Source organism: Amphiprion ocellaris, chromosome 23 (genome assembly GCF_022539595.1).
Source record: "Amphiprion ocellaris isolate individual 3 ecotype Okinawa chromosome 23, ASM2253959v1, whole genome shotgun sequence".
NCBI lineage: Eukaryota > Metazoa > Chordata > Actinopteri > Pomacentridae > Amphiprion > Amphiprion ocellaris.
Window position 1 is genome coordinate 9,193,546 of NC_072788.1, and position 23,351 is coordinate 9,216,896.

At 40.0% G+C, this 23,351-nt stretch overlaps 1 protein-coding gene across 2 annotated transcripts in view; it reads left to right on the forward strand.

Annotated features, from left to right (window-relative positions):
- Window positions 1-22,634, forward strand: part of dennd4c (DENN/MADD domain containing 4C) — a 46,291-nt gene extending 23,657 nt beyond the window's left edge. The window contains exons 5-34 of one of the 2 annotated variants that reach the window (XM_023295138.3): window positions 1,574-1,743; window positions 3,822-4,063; window positions 4,145-4,211; window positions 4,961-5,019; window positions 5,903-6,047; window positions 7,800-7,975; window positions 8,090-8,190; window positions 9,942-10,166; window positions 11,891-12,036; window positions 12,248-12,286; window positions 12,551-12,681; window positions 12,762-12,894; window positions 13,006-13,212; window positions 13,313-13,441; window positions 14,357-14,504; window positions 14,598-14,747; window positions 14,869-14,988; window positions 15,846-15,977; window positions 16,093-17,186; window positions 17,359-17,551; window positions 17,648-17,745; window positions 17,848-18,023; window positions 18,109-18,267; window positions 18,359-18,557; window positions 18,647-18,757; window positions 19,156-19,293; window positions 19,399-19,516; window positions 20,389-20,545; window positions 20,659-20,723; window positions 20,937-22,634. In XM_023295138.3, the coding sequence (XP_023150906.2) occupies window positions 1,574-1,743; window positions 3,822-4,063; window positions 4,145-4,211; window positions 4,961-5,019; window positions 5,903-6,047; window positions 7,800-7,975; window positions 8,090-8,190; window positions 9,942-10,166; window positions 11,891-12,036; window positions 12,248-12,286; window positions 12,551-12,681; window positions 12,762-12,894; window positions 13,006-13,212; window positions 13,313-13,441; window positions 14,357-14,504; window positions 14,598-14,747; window positions 14,869-14,988; window positions 15,846-15,977; window positions 16,093-17,186; window positions 17,359-17,551; window positions 17,648-17,745; window positions 17,848-18,023; window positions 18,109-18,267; window positions 18,359-18,557; window positions 18,647-18,757; window positions 19,156-19,293; window positions 19,399-19,516; window positions 20,389-20,545; window positions 20,659-20,723; window positions 20,937-21,073 (5,165 nt within the window). In that variant the 3' untranslated portion in view covers window positions 21,074-22,634. The remainder of the gene's footprint in view (window positions 1-1,573; window positions 1,744-3,821; window positions 4,064-4,144; window positions 4,212-4,960; window positions 5,020-5,902; window positions 6,048-7,799; window positions 7,976-8,089; window positions 8,191-9,941; window positions 10,167-11,890; window positions 12,037-12,247; window positions 12,287-12,550; window positions 12,682-12,761; window positions 12,895-13,005; window positions 13,213-13,312; window positions 13,442-14,356; window positions 14,505-14,597; window positions 14,748-14,868; window positions 14,989-15,845; window positions 15,978-16,092; window positions 17,187-17,358; window positions 17,552-17,647; window positions 17,746-17,847; window positions 18,024-18,108; window positions 18,268-18,358; window positions 18,558-18,646; window positions 18,758-19,155; window positions 19,294-19,398; window positions 19,517-20,388; window positions 20,546-20,658; window positions 20,724-20,936) is intronic. The other variant, XM_023295140.3, reaches the window with a different exon arrangement.
- Window positions 22,635-23,351: the final 717 nt, after the last annotated feature.

Here is a 23,351-nt window from a genome sequence, read left to right on the forward strand (position 1 = left end):
GTGTTTTTTCTCAATAAAAGCAACAGTGATGTATCGTAAACAAAATGGGATTTAAAGGGTTAAAATTTTTGAAAAAGAATGAATATTTCATAGTTATGATCAGAACTTGTGTTGGTTAAAAAAAGCTAACTCAGTGAAAGTTTAAGATAAGATAAATATATAACGATATATATAATGTATTTTTATGGCAGTTTTTGGAAAAAGACATTTTTGTCCTTAAAGACCTCAGTGTAACTTTATAAAATTGGCATCTGAGGGTGGGAATGTCAACAGAGAAGTAAATGTTAATGCTGGCATAATGAAGTAATAAGATTTGTTAATTGAAAATCTAATTTTCTGCATCATATTTATCCTTTTTTATGGCACTTCTGCAAATGTTTGTCCAGTAACATGTTTGTAAAACAAAATGAGCAAATCAAAATAATTAAGCTAAAAGACAAAAACAAGAAATGTAATAGATCAGAAATGTACTTACCTTGACTTCATTACAATTACTCATCAGATAATAGAATTAATTTTAGATATTTTCTGGCATAGATGAAAGACAGTTAATATATAAAAAGTAAGAGTGAGAATTTAAAGAAGAAACATGTGTCCCAGACCAAGATGCCATATTAAATAAATGACAAACTGATAATAAAAACAATTACAATATTTGAATCTCAATCTTGAAATAAAAAGTAGTAATTAAAACTCTAATGTTCTAATTCACAGTTATGAGATCTGAGTCATTATAAAGAGATGGAGAGCAGAAAACGTAAAATGTTGACTGGCTCACTCTTATTTAGTCTTTTAAATTCTAACATGTTCAGCTGATGTTTTTGTGACAGGAATGATCTTCCATACACGATCATGTAGCTGCTGTTTAAAGTGTTTCGTTGCATTTTATTTATATCCATCTGCAGCTCTGTTATGTGCTGTGACACACTGATAACAATAATGTCACAGTCTTTCTTGTCCTAACCGTGTTTTTGGCTCAAATCTGAAGCGAGCCGTGCCTTCTGCATATATCTGTGATCTTGCTGTAGACGGTAATTGATTATTACAGCTGGCATTTCTTGAATTGTTGTGTGGCATTTTCACTGACTGAACGCTTCCTCGACAGCTCGGCCTTTGGAACGGTTTCATTGTGCAACTCGTGTCATAATCAGGGTTCATATGATTGTGTGTATGCAGACACGCATGCTGGCGTTATCTTGTAGTCGGCCTTTTTCCTGTGAGACGGCTGTTTATTAATCTCAGACAACTGTGCTTCCTGCCACACCCATAATTTCTGTCTGCAGGCCTGTTTGTGTATGTGCATGTTGACATAAGAATGTGTCTTGTTAGTATGGTATCTCAGCAAACATCAAGTTTAATCAAAAAGTATAACTATATTTTAATCAAAATTAAACCAGTGTACAGTCAGAAGTACAAAATACTCAGTTTGTTTAATCCTTGTAGAGAACTGTGGCCTGTCTGGAACTTTACGGTCTAAAAATGAGCTGATAAACTGTCATTTTTGTTCTGCTCAGCACAAATGCATCATTCATTGGACTACAAATCATCATTCATGTGTTCTGCTGTGTTCCAGGTCTAATCTTTCGCTACCCGGAAGAAGACTATGAGTCTTTTCCTCTGTCAGAGTCGGTTCCTCTCTTCTGTTTGCCGATGGGTGCCAAGATCGAGTGTTGGGCACCAAACACTCGGGACCCTCTGCCCGTCTTCTCCACATTTGTCTTAACCATCTCTTCTGGTGAAAAGGTGAAACAAATGCGAGCTCTTGTTGATGAAAAATGAATGCCAATCTGTGGATCAGTGTTTGGAGTGCCATAACTGGAGAAATAATGTAGCTAGAGTCCTGAAATTTTGTGGGCTCAGTGATATGTACATGTGGTATTTCATGGTGCAACTCTGTTTTAGTAGAATAATACAAACCAGTCATTTGTTGGTGTTGTACCACTGAAGACCCTATGTACATATCAATGAGCCTTCAAAATTTCAAGACTCTGGCTACATAATTTCTGAAGTTATGGCACTTTAGACGCTGACAGATTGGCACGAAGGAAATAATGCAGAAATCGATATCACCACACCCATTTTTAAGAATTTTTACTCAAAAAGTCTCACCTGTTACCAGATATTTTACACGTTTTACTTAGTAATGTGCACACAAAGAATAGGACAAATATGAGATGGTCAGGTGTGATCTTTTTTTAAATTTGGTGAATTGAAGTGGAGTGATCCTACAGCTAGGACATAGAAAAGGAATGAAGGGCTGTACGATTAATCAAACTTTTATCAGAATCCCAATTTTTGGCTTCCATAGTTAAGTGGACATGATCAGCTGTGATACTGACATAAATAACTGCATAAACTACTATTACAAAATAGCGTATGTAGATAAAAACTGTTGATTGCAACTCGGTTAAAGTGTCCTATTTTACTCTTTTTAAATTCATTTTTGCTATCACCTGTCTAAGTAGGGAGGCTAGAGGTTTCTCTGTGCAGAGCTGCCTAGCTAGCTAGCTATTGTAGTCTGCACACGAGGCGTTCAGGGAACATCAGTAAATTGTAGTATGCTGACAAGTAGATGTTCGGCAAATGTTTTGAATTTTGGTGAAGAAATTCAACTAATTTATCATTTTGATGCAAATATTTGTACATTATCAAGAATGTAGCACAACATGGAAGTGAAAATAGTGTAAAAATATCTATTGCCTATATTCAATGAATCTTGATCTCCATCTTGATCAAATTAATCATCATTTTGGCTGTTACTATGAAGCTCTTAAAGCAGGGGTGTCAAACTCATTTTAACTCAGGAGCCACATTCAGGACAATTTGATCTTACGTGGACCTAACCAGTAAAATCAGAACACAATAACAAATAAATAACCACAACTCCTAATGTTTCCCTTTGTTTTAGTGCGAAAAAGTACATTCTGGAAATGTTCATGTTTAAGGAATTATCTTTTTACCAAACATCATGAACATCCAGAAATTTCTGAAGAAAAATAAATTAAATTTCAACAACATTATTTATCATTTACACATAACAACTTACAGATCACAGCATGTCTACAAAGACACAAAACATTTAGTCGCAGGTATCTGGAACTGAACGATACAGTATTTTACTATATGATCAACATGACAAAAGTCAGACAAAAAAGCAACAAAAACAAGACAAAATATTACAAAAATGAGACGCAAAATGACAAAAACGAGACACAAAGTGACAAAAATATGGACAAAAGACAAAAACGAGACAAAAAATTGCACAAATAACACATACGAGACCAAAAATGACAAAAGCAAGAAACAAAACAACAAAAAAATAGACAAACAACACAGGTGAGACAAAAAAAAACACAAAACGACAAATGACACACAAAACAACAAATAAAGCAAAACACAAAATGACAAAAATAAGACAAAAAACACAAGCAAGACAAAAAGGAAACAAAATTTCAAAAACATGAAACAAATGACATAAGTCAGACAAAAAAAGACAAAAAACAACAAAAACATGACAAAATATTCCAAAAATGAGACACAAAATGACAAAAGAACAATGAGCAATCTAGTATTTTAATTTATGATCAAAACAACTTGTCATGGTCTAGAAATTATTTTAAATTCATAGTTTTTCAAATTTACAATTTGCAGTTTATGTCTTCTCTGTAATTTTTACACTTTACAAAGTCATCCCGTGCCTGGATTGGACCCTCTGGCGGGCCGATTCTGGCCCGTGGGCCACCCCTTTCTTAAAATTACATTGGTTAGAAAAACCAAAAGGTTCACAGGTGTACCTTCTACTTGTCCTTATCTGCTGCCAGGTTTATGGATCAGCCATCCAATTCTACGAGCCTTATTCGGTGGATCTGTTGAGCGAGAAGCAGAAGATCCAGCTGGGCCTGCTCACCACAGTGGAGAAGAAGATGATCCCCAACCGGCCTGTAAACACCAACAAATGCATCTGTCTGCTGTCCCGCTGGCCCTTCTATGAGTCCTTCCGCAAGTTCCTGATGTTCCTCTACAAGCTGTCTGTCTCAGGGCCACACCCACTGCCTATCGAAAAGTAGGAGTCTGCTCTTGATTGCCTGTTTATTTTTTTAAAAAGGTGATATCTGACTTATTTACTTGCGTTTGTTCTCAACAGGCACATCTCGCACTTCATGCACAACGTGTCATTTCCTTCCCCTCAAAGACCCAGAATCTTGGTCCAGGTGAGAATTTGTCTTCACATCGTTTTAGAATTCATAAACAACCCAACAAAAAATAAGATTTTGCAGATGTTTTAGACACTTGAGATTCCTTTAGATTCCTCATGATCTGGACTAGGAGCCACGTGACTCTTCATTCATCTTTAGGCTGGAGATGGTTCTAGATGTATGTTAGGGGACGTTCTCAATTCCTCCTGCAGCATAAGAATCTCGTTTTGCGCATAGGTGAGTCTCTTGGCTGTTGTTTTCACATTAGAGTCATCCATAAAGACCACTTCTAACCAGACTTCTCTGGACTGTAGATATTTGAATTAGAGTTCCACAGATTTCTAAGCAATGACGCCGCTGCCAGACATCACTTTGGAGGAAACATTAGCTTGATGTGTCTTGCATCGGCTGCACTCAGATTCCTCGTTGCATTTCCAACCCTTAACCTTGACAGTTTTTCCAAGAGCTTGTACAGCACATCTGGAAACACCTGTGTATTGAAAATGGATCTGTGAGAGGCCTTGCCTGTGCAGAATGACCACATTGGGACCTGCTGATAAAACTGGGATTGTTTAACCATTCACTGCGCTATATGTTGGCAAATTCCTGATTTATTTTTTTTCTGGAACGTGGACTGTTAGTTATCTCACTGCACAGTTTCTCTCAAGAAGTGCTGGAAAATCTACATTGCCAAACACTTTTGTTCAGCATTGTATGTAAATTTGTTTTTATATCTCATTAACATTATTAAATTTGTTCTGCAGCTCTCGGCACATGACACTTTGATCCTCTCCCAGCCGGTGTGCACACCTTTACCCCTCAGGTTAGTTGGACTTTGCAGTGCAACACTTAGCAGAATCATTTATCCATCATTCTTTCATCCTTTTATTTGATAATTTTGTTTCCATTTTGTGAATTCTGAGCAAGCCAAAAGAAAATGATGAGCATATAATTCCAGTTGTTAGTTTTTTTGCCAGGTCATGACACTAAAAAAAGCCTCATACATTGCAGTTTTTGACTCTTTTTCAGATGCTACTTTGCATAATTTTCATTGCAATTATATCAGCGACTGTCTGCCCCCTCCGTCCCTCTGAATGCAACCTTATGTAACCTTGGAATCTCACAGAAATGGTGACTGGCAGCCTTTTGTTAAAGCTAACAGTTGGTGCTAATTTACATACAAACTAATGTTCCCCATTGTTGTTGCCGCCTTTGTAGTTGCAGTTTACGAGGACTGACCTCAGACGTTGAGTCACAGTTTTAAAGGCTTTCCAGAATGGTCACACTGGGTTATGAAGCAGCATATGGAAACACAAGGAAGACGCATTAGCAGACTGAAACTGTGGATCAAGTGGACATTTAATGGGATAATCTTTTAACAACATTGGATATGCAGAGTTGAATCAACAGACATTTTTAAAAATTTTACTAGCAGTATTATTAGATTGCATTATATTTTAGGTTGAAGGCCTTATTTTGTCCATCTTCTAACTCTAATTTCACATATTTCAGTGAAATTCTGACACCATTGCTTGTATTTCTAAAACTTTGTTGTTTCTGAATCATGTCTGATCTAATTACAAGGCCAGTTAAAAACCTCATCTCGCTCCTCTCATCCTTTACGCTCCTTCTTCTGAAAGTGTTTTTTGGCCCTCGCCTGAACTCACCTGCTCATTCCTCTCCTCTGTTCTCTCCCTGTCTATCAGCGGGGCAGACTACGGCACCCTGCTGATGAATCTGGGCTCAGAAAACTGCGCCACACTGCTGCACTTTGTCCTGCTCGAGAGCAAGATCCTGCTGCATTCGCTTCGGCCCGCCGTGCTCACCGGAGTGGCCGAGGCCGTGGTGGCTGTGAGTAGTGCTGGTTTGGGAGAAATCTGCAGCTGTTTAGTTTGTTTAATTTATGTTTGAAGATTTTAGAGAGACAGTACAAGTGCAGGTTTGGGTGCTTCACTTACCTTAAATCTGCACATACATTTACATGCAAGTTTAGAATTTTTTAGCTGACTAGCAGCACAATAACGTCCTCATTGCATCAATGAAAGCAACTCTTAAATCTCTGAATGTCTTTATTTTTTATAGCTGACCTATACATGAGCTCTTTGTGGAGCTTCTAATAATCCATTAATATCTTTACTGACCACATTAGAAATTTATACACACATATGTTTCCTGGAGAATTACATTAATAGTTCTGTTGATGTACAGTTTGTGCATTGTGTTCTTTAAAAAAAATAAAATACAAAAACAGTTTCCATGACCCAGCTATTTACTTTAAGAGCAACTTAAGTCCAGGAAATAATAATTTTCCAGTTCCTTTTAAGTATAATGATTATCATATCATTCATCAGCGCTGTAGAGGAGAAAAACATCCGTACATAAAACATTAATTATGAGATTACGGAAAGTAGAGCTTGTGATTTAATCATTCAGTTGCCCAGACGAGACATTTATGCACAAGTTAAATAAGCATGGACATAATGTAGCACCCTGCTGAACCCGGTTACTCATATATGACGGGTGAAATACAGCACTAACTGTGATTAACATGCCAAATCACACACAGATACGGTGCACATATATCATAAATGGCACTTTAATCAATCCTTTAACACTAATTCACCTTAAAAGCATTCCAGAGTGAGCAAACGCAGCACACTGTAATCATCATAACTATTAATTTTATTTGCTTTACTTTTTATGACTGTAAATAACAGCTCTGAGTTCACAGCCAGTTAAAATGTTGTGATGTAAAAACTAACTGTGGCCGGTTCTGCATGCCTCACTTTTCATGCAGATTTCTTCGCTTACAGACACTAAATCAGAAATTATGATCATGATGTCCTCAGTGAGTTCAGCATCATCATCAACACATGCTCAAAATGGAAACCACATCTAATAACTTCACTGTGTGGTTCAGCTTCCAGGCTGGTTAAATATTAGATACATTTCTAAACACTTTCACTTGCCAAAATAAGTTGCCTTGTTCTTCTGTTTGTTCTACTTTTTTTTTCTATTTTTACTTTTATTTTTTGCATATGATGGCATCTTCAGAAACATTAATAGTAAAAATAATAATGCAGACCAAAATATACATCTGTTAAAATAATCGTCTTCATTCCTCTATCTTTAGTTATTCATATTAATACCTAAATTGTTATGTAAATATATTCATCAGATCATTAAATCTGAAATCCAGTGCTCCTGGTCAGCATACAGTCCCAATAATTTTGGCATTTATCCATTATCTGTTTGATTGTTCACTCTCCAGCTCCATAAGCATTATTGATCTCTTTTAATGCCCAGGACATCAGAAGAGGTCCCAAAAAGCCCCAGAATGTATCTGAACTGTCGCAGTTATTTGTTAAAATAAACAAGAGAAGTGTAGCTTTTGCAAATTATTGCTCACCATATTTAATTCTGGAGCCTGATATTGACACAACCCAGAGATAAACTGTGAAGAAAATGGCCTTTAAAATGGCAGCATGTGTTTTTTAATTGAAGTTTCTTTTAGAATTCATATTTTATTACTTTAATACAACAAGATTTTAACTGTTTACCTCCAGGACTGTAATGTAAACACACTTTTCATTTTCTCTTCAGATGATCTTCCCTTTCCAGTGGCAGTGTCCCTACATCCCCCTTTGTCCACTCTCTCTAGCGGGTGTCCTTAATGCCCCACTTCCATTCATCGTGGGTGTGGACTCGCGCTACTTTGATCTTTATGACCCCCCGCCAGATGTTGTCTGTGTGGATCTGGACACCAACACCATCTACCTGTATGCTCTTCTCGCATTAACAACTCTCAGCAATACATCTGTTAAAGACAGTTCATTGCAGGTGTCTCTCCTGTTACTTCCAGCTGACTAGTTCTGCGATATTGTGTGTTACAGATCTGACGAGAAGAGACACAACAACTGGAAGAACCTCCCTAAGAAGCCCTGCAAGAGTCTCATTAACTCACTAAGCAACTTGCACCACCAGCTGGCTACTGGTACAAACTGCACCTCACTCTCCCCTGGAGCAAAACCACCCCCATTTACCTACCGATTAAAACATGAACATGAAATTACAGGGAGTGGAAAATAGCCACAAACAAAACTAAATCTTTATCACAACATTGTATGCTTGAATTGCATTATATTATAAGCACCTCAGGTATTTTTCCCTTTTGTAGTAATATATGGAGTTCTAAAATGAACAAAATACAGTCTAAAAGATAATAATATTAATTCTTCTTCTTCTTCTTCTTCTTCTTCTTCTTCTTCTTCTTCTTCTTCTTCTTCTTCTTATTATTATTATTATTATTATTATTATTATTATTATTATTATTATTATTATTGTAATCATTAACTTTAAAAATACATTGTATTTATAAACTTGATTTATAAAACATTCATTTTTAAAATGCTTAAAAAATACAAAATGCAAGTATAAATCACAAGAGCATCTGAAGAAAGACTATTTGTATGTTTTCTCAAATAATTTCATGTAAAGCTTTGTGATTTAGCATCATTTTTCAAGAACAAACAAGCTTTCAACTCTTTTCTTGTACCAAGAATTGATAGATGAATTTATATTTTCTGTATTTAAAGCAGTTAAGAGAACTGTGGGACCAGCTAGCTTAGCTAAAAACACCATTAGCAAAACACTGAGCATTAGAATTTATAGCCAGCTGAGCTAATTTTTGTCATGAAGCAGCACCAGTTAAAGTACATGATGGAAATCATTCATACTCTGTACTTTTTACTGATACAGTACTCTGTATACTTTTGTAGCAATCGCTGAAATATTTCATCTGCAAGCTAATGCTAACAAAATCAGTAAGCTTCAGCCTTAATTAAATTAACTTCAGCTTAAGATGTGTGTTTTTTTTGTCTTCATCAAGAACGAGAATTGTGAAGTAGCCATAGAAAATAAGGCGCAAGTTAATTATGAATCCAATTTATCTGCTTTTTTTTTTTTTTTTTGGCTCCTGTCCCATTTTTAGTCAGTGTGGGCTCATTTTTCACTGTACTATGAAGTCCTGCACCTCTACGGAAGCAGCACCACCATGACTACAAGTGGAGACAGCTCAAAAATGTCAACAGTATAAAGTTTTAATTCCATAAATCATAAAAATAGAAACATTAAGTTAAATTTTCGTTGATTTATTTCACAAAACTTGGAAAAAAATGAAATCAATATGTAAAACATTTTCCCAAACGCCCACAGATGTTGCCACTTTTGGAAAAAGAAAAAAAAGTCACTGTACATAATATAGAAATTTCACTGCTTATATGTTTAATTGACATCCATACTTGTCACATATGTCATGTATACACAGCCTGCAGTTCAGCCCAGTTTGGCTGAAAAGTCAGAAAATTAATTTTTGTTGTTTTGCAGGTGGCTTGAGGATCACAGAACTCTTTGTTTTTTACAGTGTTTTGTTTTTTACAGAATCAAGTTAGAGTAAACACAAAATTTTGAGCAAGACTTGTAGAAAGAAGTGACTTTGGCAAAATAGTGATTTTAAGCTTGAATTTGGAAGTTGCTAGACTGAACAGCATGTCACAGATGGGTAGCAGCAGCAGTTTTTGGCTCTAATAAATGGTGATTTTGTAAATACAGGATACCTTTTAGATCCACACATAGATTTTGCAAATGTGTGTGTAAACCCAAAAGAGTTAAACATTTAAAACCCCTGATAAAGGGTAAAGGAGAACATTTTATCAAATTGTTTAGATTGGCTCTGGTTTGTTTTAGTTTCAGTCCGTCAAACAGCACAGGAGGGCTCAGCAGTGGACATGACCCCCATTGAAGCGGACTTCACCTGGCACAAGAAGAAGACGGCTCTGGAGATGGAAATTCAGGAGACCTTCCTTCGTTTCATGGCCTCCATCCTGAAGGGTTACCGCTCCTACCTCAAACCCATCACCCAGGCACCTTCTGAGAAGGCCACGGCCGCAGACTCCCTCTATGACCTGCAAGGTGAACTCTTTAAATTTAAATTAAAAGGTGCCACATGACAACCAAAGTCAGAAAACTATAAAAGTCAACACACTTTGTTTGTGGTCAGGAAAAGGCTATGGACTTGTTGATAGCTGCCATTTACAGCCACACCTCATATATGCTTTTATTGGCATCTCTATTTCAAGCTGCTAGCAATCAGTGGAAGTGTTTTTAGAAATCAATCACGTTTATTAATGCTTGTTGCTGGGAAATTGGTTCTTACTTCCATTTAGCTTCACTGAAGGACATATTTTAACACTTATCAAATAGCTGCACATTGATTTATACACTATATTGCCAAAAGTATTTGCTCACCCATCCAAATAATCACAATCAGGTGTTCCAATCACTTCCATGGCCACAGGTGTATAAAATCAAGCTCCTAGGCATGCAGACTGCTTTTACAAACATTTGTGAAAGAATGGGTCGCTCTCAGGAGCTCAGTGAAATCCAGCATGGAACTGTGATACCTGTGCAACAAATCCAGTCGTGACATTACCTCACTCCTAGATATTCCACAGTCAACTGTCAGCTGTATTATAAGAAAGTGGAAGTGTGTGGGAACGACAGCAACTCAGCCACCAAGTGGGAGGACACGTAAACTGAGGGAGCAGGGTCAGCGGATGCTGAGGCGCATAGTGCCAAGAGGTCACCAACTTTCTGCAGAGTCAATCGCTACAGACCTTCAAACTTCATGTGGCCTTCAGATTAGCTCAAGAACAGTGCTTCAACAGAGAGCATCATGGAATGGGTTTCCATGGCCGAGCAGCTGCATCCAAGCCATACATCACCAAGTGCAATGCAAAGCGTGGGATGCAGTGGTGTAAAGCACGCTGCCACTGGTCTCTAGAGCAGTGGAGACACCTTCTCTGGAGTGACGAATCACGCTTCTCCATCTGGCAATCTGATGGATGAGTCTGGGTTTGGTGGTTGCCAGGAGAACCATACTTGTTGGACTGCATTGTGCCAAGTGTAAAGTTTGGTGGAGGGGGGATTATGGTGTGGGCTTGTTTTTCAGGAGCTGGGCTTGGCCCCTTAGTTCCAGTGAAAAGAGCTCTAAATGCTTCAGCATACCAAGACATTTTGGACAATTCTATGCTCCCAACTTTGTGGGAACAGTTTGGAGCTGGCCCCTTCCTCTTCCAACATGACTGTGCACCAGTGCACAAAGCAAGGTCCATAAAGACATGGATGACAGAGTCTGGTGTGGATGAACTTGACTGTCCTGCACAGAGTCCTGACCTCAGCCCGATAGAAGACCTTTGGGATGAATTAGAGCGGAGACTGAGAGACAGGCCTTCTGGTCCAACATCAGTGTGTGACCTCACAAATGCGCTTCTGGAAGAATGGTCAAAAATTCCCATAAACACACTCCTAAACCTTGTGGACAGCCTTCCCAGAAGAATTGAAGCTGTTATAGCTGCGAAGGGTCGACCGACATCATATTGAACCCTATGGATTAGAAATGGGATGTCACTTACGTTCATATGCGAGTCAAGGCAGGTGAGCGAATACTTTTGGCAATATAGTGTACATGAGGATCACTTAGGGGTTTTAAAGATGCAAAACAACAGCAGTCCAGTGCAAATGTTTTATATTTTTAGCGAATAAAAGCAGTCAAATCCTGCATATTACCGCAAAAATCAAGAATGATGCTGAATTTTCTTTCAACTCGACCACAATCTCTTCCCTCTTCCCTGTAGGTTTCCTCAAAAGCAGAGACCGAGCCCACCAGAAGTTCTACTCCCAGCTCACCAAGACCCAGATATTCATCCGCTTCATCGAGGAGTGCACTTTCGTCAGCGACAAGGACACCGGTTTGGCCTTTTTCGACGACTGCGTTGAGAAGGTGATGACCGCCGCAGCGTCAGGCCTCCCTCAGATGTGCACACACTGCACGCTTTTGTTTTTCTCTTCCACCGGAGGTTTCCTTCCTGGAACAAGCCTTTGTTTTTACGCTGGTTTATTGGCAAAATAACATTTGTACGCTGGGAGACTAAGGAAGCTAAAATTTCCTCTGATTCATTCTGTTCCTTTTGCTCTCTTTCCTCCTCATGCAGCTTTTTCCCTCTGATAAAATCATCGACAAGGGCACCAAGGTAATTGCTTTCACTGTAATCTGATTTCCTTCTGCCTTGTTTTTTTCATATTTGGTACTAACATAAAAAGATAAATACATTTTAATTTTCTCCCTTTGATAAACCTTTTCAGCAAGGAGGCGTGGACATTTCCTGCTTTTCTTCTATCCTTAAATCTAACCTCAATCAAATCAGCATGTTTTACTGCCTGACTAGAGCATGACTGCAGTTGAGTGTTTTTTCAGCAGCTCAACTCTTTTGCCTTTAATGTGAACTGTGCTGCAGGTTGAAGGAGAGTCATCTGAGGACACACGACTGCTGGAGTTGGACGAATCTCAAAAGAGTGAGCACACTGTCTTCGTTATGCCTCCTGAACCTCCACCTGACGTCGGGCCCGAACCAGCCCCTCGATACACGTAAGTCTTTACTTCATTGAACAGAAAAAAGATCCAAGTGCTCACTTGACCTTCCTGCATTCTTATTTTGTACTCTTCAGCTATAAAGGTTTCCCCAGGCTGCAGATGAATCTGTTTGACCGTCCCAGAGTGATACTTGCAGCACTTAGCAGCACAGCACCAGGGGCCAGTTTATCCAGCAGCCCTGCCCTGCTGGCTAAGAGAACAAAGCAGGTGTGTACAAACTCATTTGGTTAGCAGACCTGTGTTTCTTAGGAACCTTAACCAGCAAAAAAAAATTAACTTGCCATGCTCTTAATCATCAACCCTCATCTACTCCAATAGGAGATAAAGCTAGCGTACAAGATGGCGAAGCGTTTCTACTCCAACCCGCCGCTGTGGGCTCGCTGTCTGTTCAGTCACTGCTACAGCTTGTGGTTCATTTGCCTGCCAGCGGCTGTGCGACTGGCCAAGTCGAAGAGTCGCGCCATGCAGCAGGCGTACAACGTCCTGTTAAAGATGAGGACCACCGAGGTGGAGGTGCTTGATGAGGTACGATCACGACGTGCATCAAAATATTGGATTGTCCAGTTTGATGGTGTTTTGATTGTGACTGAAATATGATTTATGTTTGTGTATGTCTGGCTTTCAGGTGTGTTACAGAGTGGTGATGCAGCTCTGTGGTGTGTGGGGTCTTCCTGTAATGGCTGTGCGGGTCCTGGTGGAGATGAAGAAAGCTGGAGTGCATCCCAATGCCATCACATACGGATACTACAACAAGGTTAGATATGTAGCCGAGCACGTCAACCCTCTTGACTCCCAAGCAGTTTCTGGGCATGTTTGCTGATTGTGAGATCATTTTTCTCTGCAATAAAAAAAGTCCTGCACTTGGATAATTCAGAAATGTATTTTTTGCAGGATAACAAAGGTATAATACCATTCATCATAAAAACAAAAAACAGAAGGTAGATTTTCTTTAATTTTACATCTTCCAGTTTACTGAAATAAACAAAAACATCTACATTTCCAACATTTTTCCAAGTGCCACCAGGTGTTTCCAACACTGGAAAACACAATGGCTCTAAATATTAAAGATCTTTAACTATTTAGATTGTTTAATTTGTATCCATAGTTGTCTCCTATCTGCTCTGTCTAAACACAACCTGCAGTTCATCCCAGTTTGTCTGAAAAGTCCTTAAATTTAGTTTTTCTGATTATTGTTCTCAGCTATGTCAGCATTGGCTTCACAGTTGGACCAGGAAGCTCAGAATTTTTAGTTTTTTACAGAATCTGATTGGTGCACGATTTTTTTTTGTCAATTTGTTGAAAGCATCATGTAAAATAAAATTATTTTGGTGAAATATTGCTATTTTTAAGCTTCAATTTGGTTGTTTTTTTCCAATGAAACTAAAAGCAACAGATGAATAGTTCAAGGGCCGGTCAGAAAATAGAAAATCTAACAGTTTTTCCTGTCTCTACAGATTCTGGTTGTCATAAATAGTGTAATTTTGGCTATGAAAATAATATACTTTTGACACCCAACAGTGAGTTTGGGGTTTAGAAGTTTATTTTTCTCTCATATCTCTACTGTAAAAACTGACTGTAATATTTTGGTCTTACTTGTATTCTGGCTAATGTAGTTTAAATAACATGTACACCAGAAATATATCCTCATCCTTCCTTCTTCTCTCTGCAGGCCGTCTTAGAGAGCCCGTGGCCGAGCCGCAATCGTAGTGGCCTCTTTATGTGGACTAAGTTGCGTAACGTGCTTCGCGGAGTGACTCAGTTCAAACAAGCCTTAAACCGAACATCTTCCAAGAAGGAGTCCACACTAACCACCGCAGGTAGGAATTAAATATACACAGGCCTGCAGTGTTCACTCTCTTTCTGTTTCTTTGCCGTTTTACTCAAGCTTGTCTTCCTGCATCCTTCTGTAGCCGCATCAGTCGGTGGATCAGCAGTCACTGATTCTGACCGTTTGAGTCACGGAAGTGCAGACAGCTCCAGTGAGGTCAACGGTGAGGAACATGACGTGTTTGCTCCCAGCCACGACATGGGAGACACGGCAGACAGCCGATGTAGTACAGGTACTGATGCACCACAGCTGGCTGCAGCTGTCAAGCTGAATGTGAGAGGAAAAAAATACTCTTCAAAAATGAATACATGAATTGAATAAAGCCTGGTTTGTGTGATTTTTGTGATCTGCAGGGAGACAGTCTGACCAAGGCTACGGCTCTAAGGATGAATTACACCAGGAGCTGGCAGAACCTTCACATACAGCTGTTCCTTCAGCTGATGAGAGAAACAGCCTGAAAGCACAGCGTAATGGTAGGAAAAGTCCACTGTCACTGTTATTTAGACAATGGAAAAAACTACTTAGTTTCTGTAATTTTTTGGACCCATTTACTTATCCACTGTATTTCACAGATTTTTTCTGTTTTCATAAAATTTTTTAGATTTAATTCAGCAAAATATTGTTATTTTACAAACATTTGCCATTAGTTATACAGTTATAGTATTAGATAAAAATCCCAGAAAATAGTGTTTAATATACTGTTGAAAAAACTAAACAAAACTGTACAAATGTACAAAAATCTGTTATTACAAATGCTAAAAAAACATAGAATTCCACTATTTTTTAACTATAATTCAATCAGAAAAAAAAATTAATTTATAATTATTTGACACAAATTTACCGTTAATTGAAAGAAAAATTCTGTACATAAAGGACTGAAAAACGTACATATATATATATATATATATATATATATATATATATATATATATATATATATATATATATATATATATATATATATATATATATATATATTTTTTTTTTTTTTTTTTTTTTTTTTTTTTTTTAAAGCTGATATCTTAAAGCTTGTTCATGTTTTGTTACATTTCAGATAATAAGATAACCCCACAAAAAGTATTTTAAATACAACTTTTTGTGACCATAATAAATATTAAATTATAATAAAGTAATACCTGGCAGTCAGTATTAATTATTGAGGTTAGACTATAGAATTTGTTATGACCCTCCAAAGATATACATGAAAACCCAGGATTCCCGGGTCTGCATCCACTTCTACTTCTGCTTTTTAAGGTTGTGCTTGCACCATGACCCCTGTTATTTCATGCACATGGATGTTAGCATGCTACATATGTGTTTTTCTAACCAGGAGGTGACATTGCTGGTTCAGTGGACAGTGCAGTTGCAGTGGCAGAACCTCCCAGTCCTGTCGATGTGTCCTCACCTGTCCCCAGTATTGTTAAACTGTCAACAGGAAGCTTTGATGGTGGCAGGGAAACAGGTGAGCAAGAAGATGAGCTTGTGAATGTTTTTTAAGTTTCATCTTTTTTTCTCTTTTGCAATCGCAAATTCAGGAGCAGCTTTGATTGTGTCTGTATTCTTTGTATATTCTGCAGGTACAGGGAAGCTGTTCAGGAGACACAGCAGCAAGACTGATAGTGTGTCTCTACATAATGAAGATGCTTCACTTCCATCAGGGAATTTACCTAAAGAGCCTCAAAAGCTGCGGCAGAAATCCTTCTCCGAACGCAGCTGCAGCTTCAGCGCCGAGACTCGTGCTGGGATGCTGTTGGAGAAAGGCGTGGACCACATGGCCAGTCAGATGGGCGCCGACGCTCGGATCCTGGCTGCAGCGCTCTCTGGAGGTCAGAGTCCTCCTCCTAACAGTGTGTCCAAAGCACTTTTTAAAGACCTGGAGGAAGAACCAGAAGATGATCAGGGCTTGACTGTTCGGACTCTGCCAGAGGAAGAAGGCCAAGGAGCAGCGGAGGAAAAGAAGGATGATGATAAAGAGGTGAAGGGGACTGAAGTGAATGTGGAGAATCGAGAGAGGAAGCTCACTGAAACACAGGAAGATGAGTCCGGAGCGCGGGGAGCAACTTTGGAGAGGGCGGACGTTAAGGTGGGCGCTGATCCGCTTTCCCTCCTGGTGTCGGAGAGCGAAGAGTCGGCCTCCGTTACCAGTCAGGAGATGCCACGCTCCGTCCCTGCCGTGGTGTCCCGTAACCTGGCTGAGGAGATCGAAATGTACATGAGCCTGAGGAGCCCGCTGGGTGCTAAATCCTCCAGCATGGAGCTCCAGCAGTCCCAGGGAGACTCTACCGACACCCCTCAGCCTAAACAGTCTATAGAGCGGAGGTCCAGCCTCCCGGTGCCTCCTGTCAAAACTCCAAGGGGCTCTCCAGGCGACACGCCCAAACGCAGCCCCAGCACCGTTACTCGCTCCAAGACATTTGCAGCAAAGACGAAGACACCTGGAAGCACCACAGCGAGTCCAGGTCCCAGATCATCCTCACTGACGGCGCTGGTCAAGTCGTCGCAGGGAGGCTCTCTGGGCTCCGTCATTAACTCCATTTCAGGCATCAAGATGGACACCCTCTTGTCGGGGCCTAAAATCGATGTGCTTAAGTCGAGCATGAAGCAGGCAGCAAATGTGGCCAGCAAGGTGTGGGGGGCCGTGGCATCAGCTTACTCTTACTCAGATGACGAGGTGAGAGAAAGCCACATATTTAGAGCAGGTTTTGCAATGATACTTGATACAGTTACTCACAACTCATCTGCTGCTTGATTTTGACGGATCCAGTACATTTTTATTAGCTTTTTTGCCACTGTTGAATAATTTAGGTTGTTTTCCCTGATTTCTATCGTACTTTTCTCTGCAGGATGAACAAGCTCAGGCTGGTGGCGGCTTCCCATCCCGTCTGGATGAGCACATGCTGTCTGCACACGACTTGGATGAGAGTCCTGAAAGAAGAACCATCCCAGGGTTGGTAGCTAACGGTCTGAACCAGAGCTGCACCAGCCTGGGCAGCAGCAGCGGCAGCAGTGACACCGGCCGAGGGACCCACCAGACACGTGAGTAGTACGCTTGCTGTTCTAAATGTATCAGGAATATGAAAGAAAAGCCAAGTACTTCCTGAAGTCAGGATTGTTTTTCCTGTCTGTCTGCAGATCTGACTCCAGCGCGAGCAGGCAGGGGTCCTGACTCTGAACAAAGCTCCTCACATCACGCTTCCTCCTCGAGCATCTACCAGAACTATGCACTGGAGGTGAGACTTACTGTACAAACACAAACACCCTCTTTGTTGCTGCTTTTCTGTTGTTAAAGTGCAGACAGGTTCACTGGAATAACTCCCAACTGTATGCGACAGGTGCTGATGTCCAGCTGCTCCCAGTGCCGCTCCTGTGAAGCTCTAGTGTACGACGAGGAGATCATGGCAGGCTGGACAGCCGACGACTCCAACCTCAACACCAACTGTCCTTTCTGTCGCACGGCCTTCCTGCCCTTATTGCACGTCGAGTTTCATGATTTGCGCACGATGACCGGGTAGGAATCTGTCTGCAGCATGCATAGAAAACCGAATAAAAAAAAAATGCTCTTCTCCTTCAAATTCTGTGATTTCCCCTTTCAGGTTCTATATGAATCCCAGTGCCTCAGGAGACAGCATCCACAGCACCAGTACGCAGCCCACAGCTAGCAGCTCTGCTGACATTAAAACACCAGACCTTATTGCTTTTCCTGTGGAGGTACCTCAGGAGACTCCAGATAATCTCACTGGAACACACAAAAGGTACAACTTTACCTGCAAGCACCACAACTCTAAAGTATTTACAAAAAACTACCACCTCCACCTGACTGCTCTTGGCTTGTTGTGTTTCCAGTCTGATTCCAGAGCCAGTCCAGTCGGATCCCCTGGGTCTCCTGGAGCACCAGGCAGCAGGGAAGCAGCAGAGATGTAGTGGGACTTCACTGACTCGCAGCAACAGTGTTGGAGGACCGCTGCAGAGCCTGGACTATTCCCAGAGACCTGGACACGGCGTCTCCACCACCAGCTTGCCCTGCAGCCTGCAGGAGGTGTCGGTTAGTGTCCCAAGCTGAACCTATCACTTAAGATAACACCTTTACCTGCAGGGCAAATATCAAATAGTCCAATATTGTGTGTTTTTTAGGATGGTATGGGAACGAGACGGCCAAATCCCAAGCCGGTGTCTGTACCGTACCTCAGTCCCTTGGTTCTGCGCAAGGAGCTGGAGACTCTGCTGGAGAATGAGGGAGATCAGGTGAGCTACTCACATAAGCCCTTTCAGACAGAGGATGTGGAACATTGCTGGCTTCATCAACCCGTTAAAGTGGCAGCATTTATTAATATGGACATTTCAGTTTATACCCTAATCGATTTAGAAGAGCAAAATGACTGCACATTAAGCCTCTCTGTGATGTTTGTAGGAAAACACTGGTGCTGAAATGTGGAATACGATTTCACAAATTCACTTCCTCAACTTGAAGTATGACTTTTACAGAAAAGTGACCAAAGTGCACATTCAAACTTGAAGCCGAGATGTTCAGTTGCTGTCAGATTAACGGAACAGAATCCATGTCTGAAAGAGGCTTTAATCTCACAATCTGATTTGTGTAATAAGATCCTTTAAGTCCAACTTCTGAACTTTTATCTATCCAGGTGATCTACACTCACAAGTTCCTGAGCCAGCACCCGATCATTTTCTGGAACCTGGTTTGGTATTTCCGCCGCCTGGACCTTCCCACTCACCTGCCTGGACTCATCCTTACATCTGAACACTGCAACAACGGAGTGCAGGTTAGACACCAAACATACCATCTTTATCTAATATTTCCTTTTCTGTTATTATGGCTTTCTTTTCCACACTCTGTCAGTTAGATTCATGTTGGTTTATATTTGCAGCTGCCCCTGACGACACTGTCACAGGACAGTAAGCAGGTTTACGTACAGCTCTTGTGGGACAACATCAACCTGCACAAGGAACCCGGAGACCCACTTTACCAGCTCTGGAGGACCTTTAGTGAGTGTGCAACACAGTCTTATAGCTGAAGTCTCAAAACATCTGAAACAATAACACACATGAAGCCATTAAGTGTTAAACATGTAACTGCAGCATCTTTTAGATTATTAGATCAGGAGTTTGGAAAACTACAACTTCCACTAGAGGGCACTAGTCAGTCATTTTGAACAGCTTCAGTGCACATCATCCAGCAGGAAACCAATGTTAGGCTTGTTATGAACACTGCAACAAGTAGGGATGTCCAATATTGGCTTTTTTGCCAATAATCCAACTCTCAATTTCCAATTCTGATATCAACTGATACCGATATATGAGGGCTATTTAACTAATTTTAGGCAACATCACATTGTGTGTGTGTCCGGATGTCCTTAACACACCCAAAATGCATGCAGAAAACCTCGATAAAGGAATAAATTTATTTATTCCTTATGTCCTGTTGTGGAACTAACACATCATGCCTAATTTTATTGTGATGTCCCATTGGATGCATTCTCAAATGCAACAAGGCGTTCTAAACATTGTCTGTGCAAAATAAAAAACTGCTTCAACTTAAGTTAAGTTAAGTTAAGTTTTTTTTTTTTTTTTTTTTTTCTTTTACTGTCTCAACAACAGTTGACACTCTCCCTCGCTCTTTTTATAAGTAAATACCAGTGAAATCCAGGCAATATTTTACCGGTTTTCATGATAGGCAAGAAAAAAACGCCAACGATATTGACCGATATTAAATTTTTATGCCAATATCAGCATAGCGACAAGTTAAATCAAATGTGCACCTCCTTTGTTGTATAACTATTGCTGGCCAGTTTCATCACTAAAAGCATAGAAAACATCAGCAGAGGTTCTGATGCTGCATGTGTGTTGCATGTTCCCAGTGGAGAAAAAGGGGACTTTGGCTCCGACAGACCACCAGGAGATCCGTACCCTCCTCAACACAATTGTTCGCAACATCCAGACCAATGACGTCTACGGTCCCATCAACCTGCTGATCCGAGAGATCAAACGGCGTCCAGACGGGGTCAAACGACAGAGGTCAGAGCCCTGTTCCTGCGCTTTCCACTTCTCTTTATTACCTAAATGTTTTTGCAGCACGTTAAAGTGTCGATGAAAATGCATCTCATTTGTGTGATCTGAATTCCTCTCAGGAGTATCTATAGAGAAATACTGTTTCTTTCACTGGTGGCCTTGGGACGGGAGAACATTGACGTAGGTGAGTGAATGTTTGAGCGAAAAATCAAACAGCATCATGTGGCTTTGAAGACAGTCTGAAGGTTGTGAAAAAGACTGAGTCGGCATCTGCGCTTGTTCATTTGCACATTATGGCTTTTTTTGTTGTGCCAAATGCATGGCTGGTTTATTGTAAGTGTCCTTAAGAAACACCTCACAATCAGAAATCTCTCTTTTCTAACTGAATCATCTGCAGAGGCCTTTGACAGGGAGTACCGCCTGGCCTACGATGAGCTGAGCGCCGAGCAGCTCAAGTCTTTGCACCGCATCGATCGACCGCTGAGCCCGAGCGTCCAGTGGTGCCTTAAAACCTTCGGACCTCCTTTCATCTGAACACGTCCTGCAGCAAAACCTGGGCGAGTTGAAACACCTCCAATCACCCACACATGGTACTACTTCTTCCCCTTTGTCTTGGAAGATGCCCGTTGTCTGCTTCGACTTTTTTTTTTATTTGCTTTGGAGACGTTTTCCAAGCGGCTGAATATAGGTGGGACTCGTTTTGTAAACAGCTTGGAGACTAGTTGAGCTGAGTTTCTTTACAGATGGTGTATAGAGCGATAAATCACTGTACAGAATATATTGACTGGCCTCATGGTGTAGGCGTATCCGTGTGTATGTGTGTGTAAAGCAGACAGTTTCTTGCCTTTGCTTGAATTCCCAGATTAGATCCATTGTTTGAGACGTGTACAGACTTTCTTTGTGCACTTTCCAAGAAAAACAACAACAGTAACTTGATTCCACCTGTCTTTTTGTACATATTTTTCACTTTGGGGAAACCTCGAAACCGGGGTCGTCTGTTTTTTTTCAGGCGACACTTCTCGATGAATTGACTGTGTGATCCAAGTCTTAATGAATGTTCAGGTTGTTTAAATGTACAGGCTTTCTGTCTATGTCGGTAAACGGGAGGCCACGGACAATCACTAATTATCAATCACTGACATTGATTCACAACATTCCAGATGCCCTGCTCTCACAGCAGGTCTCACACAAATATTGACACTCAACCGCATGTGAAACTGGCTATTTTGGAGGCAGAGAATGTTAAAAAGTAAAGTTAAAAAGGTGTGCCACACTACTGACTCCCACACATTACAAGTAGACACACGTTCTGTTGCAGGGAAAGTGCCTCATCGATCCAGTCCAGCTTGTGTTTTTAAAATCTGCCTTTTTTTAACAGCCCCATACTGTGATCCTTCAGCTGAGATGCCTTGTTCTGATGAATTAGAACTGTAATTCACATGTACTTATGCTAGCATAGAATGGACCATTAAGGCATTTTTAAGTGGATTTATTACTTGCTGACCGGATCATGGTTTACACAATAGCTTTGATTAATAGCAACTAGTGCAAAGGGCTTCTTCAGTACTGCTGATACCGTGTCGAGAAAGAAAGACTTTGACGTGACATTCCAGTAAATGCGGAAAACAGATCGATGACTTGTTGCGAAATGGGTTTAGACGGATTTATGTGTCGACTTGGGAAAGTGACTTGTACAGATGAGATGTTGTATAATATTCCATTTGCACTGCCTTAAACCAGGGTGAGGATAAGATAAAAAAAACTAACAAAAAAAACATCAGAATATTAACAATACGCACCAGGTTTTTCCTCCACAAAACTAAAAGAAATTCTCAATTATTTATTTTTGTATTATTGACATCTGGATTGCAGTCAGTATGCTAACTTAGATTTTTTATGACTTCCTTTCCCTTTTAATCTGTCTTAAGATATTCTACCCTGTACTGACTTTGTAAATTTGATCTCCTTATGGCAGAGGATGTACAGAAAAGACTTTTTTTAAAAATAAAAAAAACAGTAGATTAAATGAGCTCCTACCGTCCTGTGGAAAGGAAATGAATGTCTACACTTAAGTGCGCTGCAATAAATGAGTTTGTGAATTGATTGAAAAAAAAACGTGTCATTGTTTTTGTCTTTGTGTTTGTAAGAATTTGTGTTTTCATGTCAAATGTAAGAATTTTTGCGTGTCTCAGTTTCAAAGAGATGTTCCCTTGCTGTAAACTTTACAACATTTTATCTTGTTCAGACTAATTTCAATCACCGTTTCTTTTCTTTCCTTGGTTTCTCTTTCTTGCGTACTTGACCAACAGTCTAAAATGTCAAATCTGTTCTTCAGCCAAGATTTTTCTGTCAAAGTCACTGTAGGTCTGACAGGGATGTTCTCTACTCTGATTCTGCTGTATTTTCTGAGGTGAATGGTTGAATGGAAAAGTTGTCACATGTGCAAAAAGACAGAAAAAGATTGCCAGGAAAGAAAATGTGGTGAGGTAATGGAAAAAATTATTGTTAAGGAGCATTGAAGTTATTGTAAGGGAACACAATAGTGAGGAGGGAACGAGGAAATGCAGAAATATTGCACGGTAGCAAAAATAATTGCGAAGGAACTCAAGTATGTTGTAAAAGAATTAATAAAAGTTTGTAAGGGAATGCAAATGTGTGCAAGGAAACAAAAATTGTTATGGAATGCAAAAGTGGTCAAAAAGTGAAAAAGTTACTGTGATGAATGCAGAAATGTTGCGAGGTAGCTAAACTTTTTGTGAAGGGACTCACAAATGAAGTTGTGAGGGAATGCAAAAGTTACTGGACGCAAAAC